This window comes from Tigriopus californicus, chromosome 6, assembly GCF_007210705.1.
Source record: "Tigriopus californicus strain San Diego chromosome 6, Tcal_SD_v2.1, whole genome shotgun sequence".
Lineage (NCBI taxonomy): Eukaryota > Metazoa > Arthropoda > Copepoda > Harpacticoida > Harpacticidae > Tigriopus > Tigriopus californicus.
Window position 1 is genome coordinate 2,785,097 of NC_081445.1, and position 14,351 is coordinate 2,799,447.

At 42.8% G+C, this 14,351-nt stretch overlaps 1 protein-coding gene across 1 annotated transcript; it reads left to right on the forward strand.

Annotated features, from left to right (window-relative positions):
- The first annotated feature begins 9,668 nt into the window (after positions 1–9,668).
- Positions 9,669–13,608, forward strand: LOC131882298 (prostaglandin E synthase 2-like). Its single transcript, XM_059229401.1, has 4 exons — positions 9,669–10,285; positions 10,737–10,866; positions 11,574–11,763; positions 13,024–13,608. The coding sequence occupies exons 1-4, from the start codon at positions 9,806–9,808 to the stop codon at positions 13,445–13,447; spliced, it is 1,224 nt and encodes a 407-aa protein (XP_059085384.1). The 5' UTR covers positions 9,669–9,805; the 3' UTR covers positions 13,448–13,608.
- The last annotated feature ends 743 nt before the right edge of the window (positions 13,609–14,351 follow it).

Sequence of the window (14,351 nt, forward strand, 5' to 3'; positions counted from 1 at the left end):
GATATCGGCAAAGATGACAGAAGAAATACGAGAAGTAATTGAAGTGGCAGAATTGTGGGCGTGTGGCGTGAGCGTTGTTCAAAGACTAGAACTGCGCCATGGAGGATGGGAGGGCGTGGCCTCGATGAGGATGGAGGACGAAGATGAGACACGTGTGGTGGAAGCGAAAACAAGTGTGTGTGTATTTGATCGTATCAGTTGAGAGAGAGAAATATACGGTACGTTACACATAAGGCGCCGGGTATACAGCGGTATATATAGGCAATACTACAGACCCTCAACCCCTTCATGTGAGGAGATGTGCTGTATTGATTGAGCACATACTTGTGCTCACTTCTTGCATACTAGTCAATTGTATATTAACCAGTCTGGTCAAAGAAATAGGGTTCACAAAAATGATAGCATATGATCCGTTTAAAATAAATTTTCTTTTAAAGTGAATGAACCTTGAGAAGAAACAGCTGCAGGATCATGTTCTGGAAAGTGACCACTAGATGGCAATACCCCAAAGGTCAACGACCAAATTCGAATTGGCATTGTTATGTATGTTGTGGGACCACATAATCTTCAGTTTTACTAAAATTCTTTTTTTTTTTGGTTTTTTTTTCACGGGCGTTTCTAACGGCTACAGGGAATGTAATCCCCAGTACTATTAAAATGAAAGGTTATAATTCGTCTATTTATTACCTTTCAATTTTTATATGATATTTGGTCTAGCAACGAATTTGAGTTGGCAGACCAAGCTAGCCTTGAATGTACGGTTCATCTGGTATGCTATCTAAAAATTTGTCCAAGTCTGACCTGAAAATGCTACCGGATCAACAAGGCCTACGTATTCCCTACGAATATCAGAGGGAAGCAAATTAAACAATGAAGGAGCCCGAGAAAGAAGAGATATGGACTTCATTGTTCGAGCTAGCCTGGATTCTTGAGGGCTTGAAGGTGCTCTCAAAACGCACATTAAACCTCTACGGTCACTAGAATTGACCCTAAACCCAGGGTTGGGACAAAGCTCATGGATACTTTGAAGACGTACAGTATCAGATACCTTTCGTACCTTCTCTGAACACTGTACAGTCCCAACTTTTAAACCTCTCCCAATATGAGAGCTCTCTCAATCCTTGATGTTCCTAGTGAAACATCTTTGGACTTGCTCGACCTTTTGCAAACCTGCTGAACTCATTGGAGCCCAAATGGTCGAGGCATATTCAAGATGCAGCTGAACAATCGACTTGTACAGAGTTAGCATCGTGATGCTATCTCTGGACTTAAACGTGCGATATATCCAACCACACATTTGAAAAGCTTTACCCACCTTCAACTGGATATGTTCATCGAACTTTCCATTATTTTGGAGGACTACACCTAGATCTTTCATAGATGAGACCTGCTCAATATCTTTACCTCCATTATCTACGAGTGGAGTATTTAAAGGAGTTGACCCAAATGTCATTGAGCGGAATTTCATTCCGTTCAGGGCCATATTACTCTCAGTTACCCAAGAGCAGATTCGATCTAAGTCCTTTGCAAGGCTACTGGAATCTTGGCCATTCCTACCAGAAACTAACTTTGTATCGTCAGCATAAGAAGAGAGATTGGCAGTAATACTAAGCTTTAGAAGCGGGGCAACGAAAATTATAAACAAGAGGGCCCTAAGATCGAACCCTGGGGAACACCTGACTTGACATTATGTATGTCACTAAGGGATCCCTCAACCTTAACCAATTGCTTCCTACCAGAAATGAAACTTTTTAAGCAATTGAGAACCTTGCCTTGGATCCCAATCTCATGGAGCCTGTTAAATAAAAGACCATGATCTACCTTGTCAAAGGCCTTGGCAAAGTCGAGATAAACAACATCAACTGTATCATGGCTCTCTAGTCCCTCAATAACCCGCTCAATATGTTCAATCAGTTGGGTAACCGTGCTAAAATGTGCTCGGAACCCATGCTGGCTAGGAGGAAGGACTTCATGAATATCAAGAAATTCAACAAGTTTGAACTTCATGATCTTCTCAAACACCTTCGCAATATTCGAAGTGAGAGAAATCGGCCTGTAATTACTGGGGAGCGACTTATCTCCCCCTTTAAAAATTTGGAACCACATGAGCTAACTTTAGTGAAGATGGAAACTTGCCCTGATCCAAGATGCAACGCATCAAGTACGAGAAAACAGGAGCGAGAACCAGTGAGCATCTCATCAGAAACTGAGATGTCACGCCATCAGAACCAGGAGAGCTCGAAAGCCCAAGTTCCTGATGGCCTCTAAAGCATTTGATCTGTGACTACAAGATCATCTAAACGCTCAGCTTGACTAACCATGTCAATCTCAACAGACTCATCTTCAGAGCAATGAGCTGTTGCTTCCGAACTCAGTGGGGTTGAAAACACACTGGAGAACTGATCTCCAAGCATGTTAGCCATAGTCTCTTACATCGCTAATGGCTTCCCCATCAACCTCAAATGGCCCAACAGAGTGTTTCATTTTTCTCTTAGAGTTCGCATAAGAGCAAAATGCCTTCGGATTCGACCTGACCTCCTGAACCACCTTACTCTCAGTTTGTAACTGGTCATATTCGATGGAATATTACCCTGAACTACGTCCAACTTTTTTTGGAGACTAGCCACAATTACTGGATTCGAAGTGCTCGTTAGCCTTTTTGCTAGTTTGCAACTATTCACAATCTGTCACCCGCTCTGGAAGGAGAGTTCCGCGACCCTGATTGAGACGAGGGATGAGCATGCGTTGCCACCTGACATTCGGCCATTTTAAACCAATTGATTCTATGGAGCCTACGTTTTGAAACCCTTGACTAATAAAAGAAAGGAAAAGTGACAAACCGAGGCCCTGATTATCTTGAATCCATAACGTCATAGCACATTTTTCAAAACGATTCCAAGAATAGGTGTGAGGTGCGAAGTCATGTCAGGACGTCAGGAATGGACACGCCCGAAATTGCCGAAGGTCCCCAGTTGGCCATGTTGGAGAGCCAATTAAGGAGGAAGACCGTTCCTCAACTACGGAGGGAATGCCATGATTTGGACCTGCCCACGTCCGGAAGAAGAAGAGTGCGTTGGTGGACCGGATTGTGAGTTTCAAGAGAAATCTGGATTCTTTCGAAGAGTCGATTTCAGTGAACTCGAGAGTGACGCGGAGCTCTCGAGAGATCAGCCCGGGTTGAGCGGGTCCCTCGCAGGGTTGACTTATCAAGAACCCAACGGAGAAAACCAGACCCGAACAACTACCCGATATTCTTCAGAGATTGCTGGCCCAAGGAACGCCTTGGCCTTCTCGGCCGCCCCTCCTACGCGAGGTGTGTCTTCCTTCAGAATTAGAGGGGGTGAGACCCAATCTGGTATCTTACAGGGGGTTCAAGCTTTGATCCAAGAGGTTCAGAGAAGCAACGCCACCCGTGAAGAAGAGCTCCTGAGAAAAATATCGAGTTTGGAAGTCCAAGCCCTGAACAGAAGACGGGGAGCGACGTCGATAAGAAAGTGGGGGAATAGACCCAATTAGAATTAAAGCGGCCTTCAGACAACACGAAGAAAGGTTGCAGAGTGCTTTGGACAAGCTTCAACTCTCGATAAAACAAGATCGTAATCGAGTTGTAGTTGAGACCCACCTGTCTAAATTACGGAAGCAAGAAGAGCACTTCAAGACCTTTGTCGAGAACAAGGTCGATTGGATGGATGGAAATGATTTGAAGGATAGATGCAAAGTTTTGCCGCGGAAATTGGCAAGGATTGCGATGAGTATGAGTGCCAAGCCAATCATACATCTACGAAGCAAAAAAACATGAGGAAGACAAAGCCAAGGCCAGAGCTTGGCAGCGGTTCAAGCCACCGGTATTCGATGGAAATCCTCTCCACTTTTCTGCATTTTGGGAAGAGTTTGAAGCAAAAGTGCCCCAAAAACAAGACGGTGAGCAGGTTTTATAAGATGCAAAACTTACTTGAAAGCCTTGCGAGGTCCTGCCGCTGAAGCCCTCTCTGGGATGCCAAGTACCGCCGATCATTACGAGAATGCGGTCCAGAACATTCTCAAGCGATTTGGTCGGAACCGCTTGGTGTTTAGACACATTGTTTCATTCGATTCTGGATCAAGCAAGTTCTCTAATTCTTTCGGATCACAAAGCATTGCGGCTGATGAGAGATCAATTTGCAATCGACTAGCCGGAATAAAAAGCCAAAAGGGAACCCAACGATCAATATGTTGCTTCTACCAATCTTGGAATCGAAACTCCCCCAAGATATCAGAGAGGAATGGGAGCTGAAGACTTACTTTCTCAAGCCAAAAATTTAGTCGCTTGGAAGCAACGAGCCAGAAGCCCTTTAAGGTGCCCATTGCTGCGGTATGCCTCATAAGGTTGTAACATGTCCAAAGTTTCGGGCTATGAGCGTTGATACAAGGTGGAATGAGTTCTCAACCAATTCGCAGATGTACCGAGTCTGCTTCCGGTGTCTGGGATGGAGGTTTGGACCAGGATACCACGGGAGGTCATGTCAACAAGTCTGTTCAGTAAAATCATGTGGGAGCAATCATCATGCACTTCTGCATCGCGAAATTCCAAAACCGGGAAGCACGCCGGCCCTTATTGAGTTCTCCAAGGGGGAAGTGGGAAACGTGTCTCAAAAAGGTCGTTTACTGCCAACAGTGATTGCAAAAATTCGAAGGGAGCGCGGTACAAGGAAGTGAGGATTGGATTGGACTCATTTGCCGCCCATTCGTACATAACCAGACAGGTCTCCGAGAGAACTGGGTCCTATTGTGGTGGAGAGCTTCCCTATGGAAGTTCACGGATTTTGGGGAAGATATCCGCTGGTCGGGCGGATGTAGTCAGTTTGAGCTATTGCCTTGCGTTTTGGACGGTGAAGAAATTGAAGTGCAAGCGATTGTTAAATCTGGAATGATATGCTCACCCATTCCTCCAATTAACGTCGACTTGAAACCGATCCCGCAATTCGAAGGCTTGGACCTGGATGCAATGTTAACCGAAGAAGTAGTCAAATTGGACATTCTACTGAGTGTAGATCATTGCTGGAAAATTATACGTGGGACAGCACCTGTTAAAGCTACTGAGCTGTTCAAGTTAGACACAACATTTGGCCCCGTACTGACGGGAACGTGGGGCTCACCGCTAGGGAAGAGCTTATCGAACTGTATGCTGATCACTCTCCCTAATAATGTGAGAGAGTTGGGCCAACACTTGAAGAGTGATTCTTCGATCGAGAATCTGTTGGAGAGAATTTGGGAGGTGGAGTGTATCGGGATCATGGACAAAAGTGTGGTGAAGACCAAGATGATGTGGATGCAATTGAGATGTTCGACAGGTACTTCAAAAAATGCTCCGGGGGCGTTACGAGGTGGGTTTGCCATTTAAAAAAGATAGGGAGCGTTTGTGGAATAAATTATGGAAGTGCAAACCGTCAACTGGAATCAACCGAGAGAAAATTGCTAAAGGATCCGGACAAAAAAAGAAGTACACCAAATCTATTCAAGAATACCTGTCGAACGGGTTTGCACGGATGATTGAAGATAAAGAATTGGAGGAACTAAAGAAAGGGGAAATCTATTATGTTCCTCATCACGGCATCTTAAGACGAGATAATGTTTCTACCGAACTGAGAGTGGTATTTAATACGAGCTCAGCGGGACCACATGGGGTATCACTTAACGATGTTTTACTACTGGGTCCAGCCCTTCAGAATGACATGGTCCAAATCCTCCTGAGATTTCGAACGCACCACGTCGCGATATCTGGTGACATCAAGAAAATGTTTGTCAAACCAACATTCGGGAAAGTGACCATCGATATCAGCTGTTTCTCGGAGAGATTGTGACCAGACAATTCCCCCACAGACTCTTTGCCATGACCACCATCATGTTTGGAGTCACTTGCAGCCCCTTTTTGGCAATGAACACCGTCAATAGGCATGTGACTTCGACTGAAATGGGGAAGAAGCATCCAAGGGCGTGCAAAGAAGTTACCAAGAACATCTTTGTGGATGACGTTGTCACGGGAGCTCACAATGATAAAGAGGCACCGCGTTGTGTTCTTCATTGCAGGGTCTCTTTGCTGAGGGAGGATGGGAAATCACGAAGTTTGCATCAAACTCCAGAAGGGTTGATGGGGCAATCTCGCCAGAAAAACGAAGGCCTGGATTGTGGTCGATTTGGATAGTGGGGTTGAATGTCAGAGTTCTACATCGACATTTGGCCTCCAATGGGACACGAGTTGCGACATGTTCTCATGAAAATGAGCGAGATCCTTATGAGAGAAATGTGGGAGGGATCTTCCGGTTACAAAGAGAAGAATTTTGGCTTATCATGCATCAATATTCGACGTGTTTGGGGTACTTCGGGCCATTCGTTATCAGGGCCAAGATCTTAATGCAGGAGTTGGGAAACAGAGATGGTCGTGGGATGAAGTGAAAGTGGGTAAAATCGCCGAATCGTTCGTGCCTGGTGCCGAGAAGTGCCGTCATTACCCAACGTCGGGATTCCACGATGGATTGGAACCGCCCATGTGGAACCAGCAGATAGAACTTGTGGGATTTTGGAGACGCTAGCGAAGTGGCTTATGGAGCTGTGGTGTACGCTCGGATTGGGAAACCGGATGGGTCTGTATCCATATCTTTTCTGATCTCTAAATCCAGGTGGCACCACTGAAATTCAAGTCAATAGCCAGGCTGAGTTGCTGCTGCACACCTACTCTGCCGGTTGTGTGAAATTTGTGGGGAAGCCTTGATTGGTCGGTTTCTGTCAAAACCTACTTCACAGACTCTGCTATCGTCTTGCAGTTGAGTAAATCAAGTTCTGAGTGGAAGACGTTCGTGAAAACCGAGTACAAAGAAATTCATAACGACTCTGAAGTGTCCTGAGTGGTTTCATTGCTTGGGCACCGATAATCCAAGTGATCTACTGAGTAGAGGTGCATCTCTGGCAGAGATTAGAGCACTTTTCGATGTACTGGAAGGGCCCTGCTTGGCTGAAGGAAGGGAGGAAGTTATGGCCCAATTTGTTCGGAAAATTGCCGAGTGATCGTGAAATAGAAATGAACCAAGAAAGATGTCCTCAATCGATGGCAATGGTTACCACCTGCTCGAAATTACGCCCCAGTTTTTAGCGAAATTTCTTCGTTTCGCAAGTTGGTGAGAGTGGTTGCGAGGATAATGCGCTGGAGAAACACGTTCCCTCGCAGTCGGTGAATTTCAATGAACTGTCCTCTGAAGAGATTTCGCAAGCTGAAGTGCGGATTTGTCGCATCATTCAATTACAGTAACTTTCCGGAGTTTCAAGAGCTTTCCACGGGCAGAGCGATTGCAAGGACAGTAACTTACTACTCTGAACCCGACTATGTGTCAAGCAGAGAAAGATCTTAGTCACAGTGACCGGATACAACTATCAGATTGTGAGGCTGAGACGAAGAATCCAATAATTTTACCCCCAAATGATCCTTTGGTGGGCCTTCTAATCCAATCTGTGCATGAAAGACACGCACACGCCGCCCACGAGACGACGTTAGTTCTGTTGCGAAGCAAATTCCACATAGTACGTGGAAGAACAGAGGTGAGAAAAAGTGCTCAGAAAGTGTGTCATATGTCGCAATATCAGACTAAGCCAATGCAACAACGGATGGGAATCCTCCCAAAGGAACGAGTGTCAATTGCTCCAGCCTTCACCCACATTGGCTTGGATTTTACCGGACCTCTTTTCATCCTCGGTGGCCAGGACACTCCAAGAAAGCATATATTTGCGTCTTTACGTGCGCAGCCAGCGGGGGATTCATTTTGAGATGACTAATGACATGAGTACGGAGGAATTTCTGAGAGCTTGACGAGAAAGATAAACAGAGAGGTACCCCATCAACTATATTTAGTGACAACACGAAGTGCTTCATCAAGGCAAACAAACTTCTGAGACAAGCTTACGCAAAAGTGAACAAGATTGAGATTGATTCCGGCGCCCCTCAAAGATTCCTGACCAACAGAGACATTAAGTGGAAATTTTATCTCGGAAAGAGCACCACATCGGGGCGCGTTTGGGAGCGATTGAATAGAAGCTTGAAGAAACCTCTTGCGGAGGTTCTCGGGGAGATCCACTTCTATCATATTCGGAGATGACTACAGTTTGACTGAAATTGAGGCACATTAAATTCTCGGCCCTCACATACCAAGGCGTGAGATGATGAGGTTTGCAAGCCAATAACCCCGGCACACTTAATGATTGGGCGTTCCCTCTTGCAACTACCGGATATCACAGATGGAAGAGACTCCATTTCTAGGCGATTTTTGTATTGAGAACAGATCTCTTCTCTTTTGGTGTGCATCAAACCTTCTATCCAACGCAATGCCACGTTTTTGTGATCACGCAACCAAAATCGGACTCGTAAAAGTCCGTTCGATTCAAGGGAGGTCGAAATCAAACGAAAAAATATGAAATTGAGTTCTGGAATGTCTCCCTTCATTCATCAGGTTGAGTGATAACCCTCCAAAGGGCTTTACGATGGAGTCCTTTAATTTGCAACTGCAACGCTGCCAAAACACAGTGATGCCAGTTTGAGATATCCCTTGCAAATGGGAATGTTTTGGCCTTGTTCTATTAAGTGTCATCTTGATACATCTTGGTTAAAACCCAAATGTGATTTACAAAACCATCATCAAATACGCAAGCATTTCTTGAAATTTTGGGCAGTAAGACATATAACTTTGTCATACTAGCCATATTCATAAAAGCCTTCAGATTTTTTTTAATTTGCTTTTGAAAACGTACAGTATCAGACACCTTTCGTACCTTCGCTGAATACTGAAGAGTCCCAACCTTTCTAACCTCTCCAAAAACGAGAGCTCTCTCATATCCTTAATGTTCCTGGAAAAACATCTTTGGGCCTGCTCGAGCTTTTGCAAACCTGCTGAACTCATGGGAGCCCAAATGGGTTGAAGCATATTCAAGATGCGGTTGAACAATCAACTTGTACAGAGTTAGCATCGTGATGCTATCTCTGGACTTAAACTCGCGATACATCCAACCACACATTTTAAAAGCTTTAAAACTACACCTAAATCTTTCATAGATGAGACCTACTCAATATCTTTACCTCCATTTTCTATGAGTAGAGTATTCAAAGGAGTTGATCCAAAGGTCATTGAGCGTTTGCTATTTTATGTATCACTTTTCATGTTGATCAATTCACAAATAGCTTTTAATATCCCTGATGCAATTTTGGCATGCATTGCCAGATAAGGACCTCATTGACTGGTACAAAACAATTTTCTTTGGGCAAGCTAAATCAGTGATAACTAGGGCTTGTGAAATAAAGATAGAAAACAAAAAGTCAAGTATTGCACCCAGATGTGGGCAGAAACAGCTATAATAGTTATCTCCTACTGTGATTCAAGTAGATTTTCAAGAAACAGCTGTATTATAAAACATTTTTAATGTCACTTTTGTAGTTCAGATGTTGTACTGCTATCGTGGCACAATATCATAATACTGTTTGCTCAAACAATCCATTAAATATAATCGAAAGTGAAATACAATCCTTGCTTGGGCATGTTGCATTAACAGCTTGCCTGCAATTTTGCTCCCTCCAGAAACCCTATATTTGTCGTCCACTTCACTTAATCACAAGAATTGGTGTGAATCACGCCCCCGTTTGGCACGATCTTAAATCTACTGAGTGGCAAGCCTGACCAGCTGTTGTGCATGTCCTCTTGTGCATCAACAACATGTTACAAAAGTAACACCCGTGCATCCCTCCTATCTTGTGTTTAGTTTATGAATCTGTAGTGTCCTCCTCCACACAATGTACGTCGTGTCACGGCTGAGACAAGGGGCGTGCATCACCCGGCCCATTCTTCACTCCCATTCGTTTAGCCGCTTGGCTCAACAACATAAGCCTTTTGTTTCTAAATTGTATTCCACCAATCAAAGTCCACCCTCTGCCAAAGTTCCTCCCTCCTCGTCAAAGAAATCCCATTTATTGAAAGTTGTCATTGGCAGCGTCATCGTCGGGACAGGCTACGCCCTCTATGAAAGGTCGAAGGCGGCCAAAGCGCCACCTATTGGCAACCCTCAAACTTCGCCGGAGGACTTTTTGTTAAAAGAGGAAGTGCCTGAATTGAAAGTTGCCCGGCGATTTGTTAACCCCAGTGACCAGACTGGCCTTAAACTTACCTTGTTTCAGTACCAACCATGTCCGTTTTGCTGCAAGACACGGGCTTTGTTGGACTATTATGGCCTGAGCTATGACGTCATTGAGGTCAACTCTGTGACCCGCACTCAGGTGGGCTTGGTGATATTTTTCATTCTTAATTTAAGTTCTGTTTTATTCTGAAAAACTAAATGAAAGAGGCCTTTTGGTAATTATCTGAAATATTGGTTTGTGAATGAAAAAGAAAAGAGTGCGTGGAAAAATAAGATTTTTCTTGTTGTTGAAAATAATAGTGTTAAAGACAGGTTAATGTATGAATATGTGAAAAGGTCACTAGCCATCTTGATCTTAATTTTGTGAAAGAGCGACTTCCACTCAAGTACCTTTGTGAGCACAACTTCAATAAATACAAAGAAATTGCGAGTTAAACAAGGTGTTGTTAAAGGGATAGAGTTATCAACTTATATCACTCCAGATGCTTCTTGACTATCTTGATGGCATTGGAATGTTTACAATGACAGTTAATTTCTCTTCTGATGAGCTCCAAGGTTTTATGGATTTATAGTGGAGTTGTTTTTTGCAGGTAAAATGGTCGGATTATAAGAAAGTGCCCATATTGGTGGCTGAGACGCCTAGCGGTCAGAAAATGAAGCTGACCGACTCCACCATGATCATTTCGGCCATGGCCAGTTTCCTCACGGACAAATCGCAAAGTAAGTAAACAAAAAATGATTGTAGGGAATATCCCAGATGCTTCGAAAGCTCCTGAGACATGTGTTTTACATTTCATTTGAAGTTGAATTTGTGACCAAGGTCTTGCTTGGAATTCACTGGCGTACCCTCCAACCTGTTTCAATTTTAGCTTCGTACCCTTAACACTGAAATGTCAAATGCTACTTTTTTATATTTTGACATTATTTATGCATGTTATATTATTATATTATGTATGTTATTTTATGTAATGCATATGTTGGACAGCGCACTTAAAATCGAATTATTTGTTATTTCTGTCTTTTCACATCTTCCTAACTGATGCAATGCCTAAAATTATAATAGTAAAAACACAATAATAGAGGCGATATCCAATTCTCCTGCCATATGGAGAACTGATTTTCCCCGACATGAAACGTCATTTTGAAGGGATCTATAAAGTTTACTGAATATAGTTCAATCTTGCTGCCAGTTTCATTGTTATAGATGTTTCAATGTTTGATATTAATGAACTCAATCAAAGTTCCTTGAACTTCATGAAAGTGCCATGTTGATGATGAATTTGTGGTTTTCTCGGTCTGAATTGAAGAAATATATGGCATTTGAACAAAGCATCATGAAAACGTTTTTTCAGCTAAAACGTTGAATTATGTGCAAGGCAAACTTCCCAATCTTCCCTCTAATTACAACTCATTCAATTTCTGGTCAGGCCTTTTGGAGGTGGTTTCGTGTTTCCCGCGGATCAACTATCGAGACCACGACGGCAAGGAGAAAATGGACGTCATGAACAAGTACTTCTTGATGTACAAGGACGCTCCCACACATCGAACCAAAGAAGACATTGTCAATGAACGGAAATGGAGACGATGGGTGGACGATGAACTCGTTCATAAGCTCAGGTAAGGTTTGGGTGGTAACTTTGTAGATCGTTGCACAAAACATTATTAGCTTTTGAGATGCGTCTCAAGCGCCTTTTCAATGCAATTAGTCATTTTCAAGGACAAGGAGATCAAATGAATGTGCGTAAGAATCAATGAAATGCAATCAGTGCAATAAGAGCGACATGTTTGTACATCGTGAAAAAAATTTTTTTTTTTTATGAGCCTTCAGGAAATCTATCAATTTGGAAAATTGTCATAATTTCACTTTGGAGCCAAATAAACGTCACGAGCGATTGCCTCGAATCTTTTCAAAACCTCAAGTCTGTTGTCCTCAGGTTAGGGGGACCAAAACAACAATTAAATCTTAGTGAACCGTTTCAACACAATTATTGTTTGTTCAAAAGTTCGTTCATCAAGGAACTTTTTTTCGGTTACTCGACTTTGAACACATATTAAGGATTATAGATATGATCCTACAAGTTGGCTTTTGAATAAGCGTACACGTACGTGTACAAGATGTTTCGGGACTGGTACAAGACATCGTTAAATGAATCTGAAACCAAAGTCCCAACTTTGAACTAGAATCATTTACAAGTTTTGTAAGATGTTGTCGGTCAGTGTTTAACAAAGGGTGAGGCCACAAGACTAGCCTTGAAAATAAATAATGACCGTCGATTCATCTCACGTTTTTCCAAGAAATCTTAATGAGTCCATGGAGAAGGCTGATGAAGCCTCTTCTCGGTTGCATCTTCCCAAAGCTTTTTGGCTGCATGCACTAATTTAGTGGGATGAAGATTCTCCAATTATCTTGTTGCTGAGAAATACCAACATTTTCGTGACATGACAGTCTTTAAAGGCTCTGTATTCGTTAATTGATTTCCCTTTCTCAGGCTTAGTGAGGGTCATGAGTGGGAGTAAAAAGTGTTTGGAATTAATTATGCAATTTTTTTCGAAGCTTTTTGTCTGCTGAAGTGGATTCGATTTCTGAACGCTACGAAAGCGATCTAAAAAAGAAATCTTTTGGTCATGTATGCTTCAAAAATACCCGGGTCCTTTGTGGATTTTCTTCGATATGCATTTCAAAGTTTTGAAAGGAATTCAAGTAATTGATTGACCTATCTCACCTCGAGCTAAAAATCCATACGAATGACTTCTACTCCGACATCAATAAACTATCAGAGAGTACTGAAACTCAATAAGCTACAAGTGTTATGCCTCCTTGTCCTTGAATCAATTGGATGACAAGTTCATTCATTCATTCTCGAATCTCTCTTCCAGTCCTAATGTTTACCGAACTCCTTCGGAAGCTTTGCAAGCCTTCTATTGGTTTGAGGAAATGGGTGACTGGAAAGAGCATTTCGCCACATGGGAACGTTACTTGGTGATCTACTTCGGAGCCTTGGTCATGTGGATCATTGGCAAGCGCTTGAAGAGCCGACACCACCTCAAGGATGACGTGCGAACCTCCTTGTATGACGATTGCAATCACTGGGCCAAACAAGTGAAGAAGCGTGGTGGGCGTTTCATGGGCGGGGACAAGCCCAACTTGGCTGACCTGGGCGTGTATGGTGTTCTGAGTGCCATTGAAGGGTGCGACGCCTTCACGGACCTGATGAAATATTCGGATATCCGACCTTGGTTTGAGGCCACCAAGGAGGCCATCCAGAGCCATGAAGGACAATACCTTTTGCAAGGCCGATAAGTGACGACAAAGTTGGAACACATCGCTTGCAGGAGGTATGGATCCACTTGAAAGTCAAAAAGCTACACTAGTATTGGTGCGTGTTAATTTTGATCGTGATTGTCCTGCTCCTTTGAACAGTTTTTTGCAATAAAGCTCAACAATTGATTGTGCCACCGTAATTTACGAGGGTCAATGGCATGGAAATATCACGAATATAGATGCCCTTTTGACGTCCTAGAAGTCTGCATCGGACTTTGAATTCTAGAAATTTCAAAACACCGTTTCCTGCTTATTCTTTCTTTGGCGTGTGCTTGAAATTTGGCAGACGATAATTTGGGACTACCCTCTAAATTAGCCGTTATAGTAGCCCAAAGAGTAGTCCTGAATTACCATAACTTGGCGTGACCTAAATTTAAGCCGTTGGTTTTGATTGCAGCGGTGTATTGAAATTGGTTTGTAGAAAAATCAGGCTGTTGTCAAAAAGTTGGTACCTGTAATGAAAAGGTTTCCATATTTGTAAGGCCCATAAGTGGCCTATTACGAGCCCACTTTAATGTCCCAATATGGGACATTAAAGTAGCAGCTGCACAATGATGTCAGCACAAATTTTGGGAGGTCATTGGGGTACTTTTCAATACGGAAGAGGTACTAAAAAAAACAGGATACGACTCTCAATATTCGACTAAAAATTATTCTAAGGTCTCAAAAAACCTACTGCAAATATACAATATTCTAAGATAGGAAAAACTTAGTCCAAAAATAGTTTTTTTTTCCTTTAACAAGTTGTTCTTATGCATGTTAATGAATGAAACCGATACAGTTTATTCAAATGCAATGCTAAATGAACCATTCATTTGATGTATAAAAGAACTGATCCTTTAATTTGATCATTAAACGGGTGGAGATTCAGTCGTGAGCTAGT

Bases quoted from the DNA above. Each gene is read 5' to 3' on its own strand.
- LOC131882298 (XM_059229401.1), top strand. From the start codon at position 9,806: ATGTACGTCGTGTCACGGCTGAGACAAGGGGCGTGCATCACCCGGCCC. The intron at 10,286-10,736 runs GTGGGCTTGGTG...TGTTTTTTGCAG, and splicing joins ACTCTGTGACCCGCACTCAG to GTAAAATGGTCGGATTATAA. The intron at 10,867-11,573 runs GTAAGTAAACAA...ATTTCTGGTCAG, and splicing joins CCTCACGGACAAATCGCAAA to GCCTTTTGGAGGTGGTTTCG.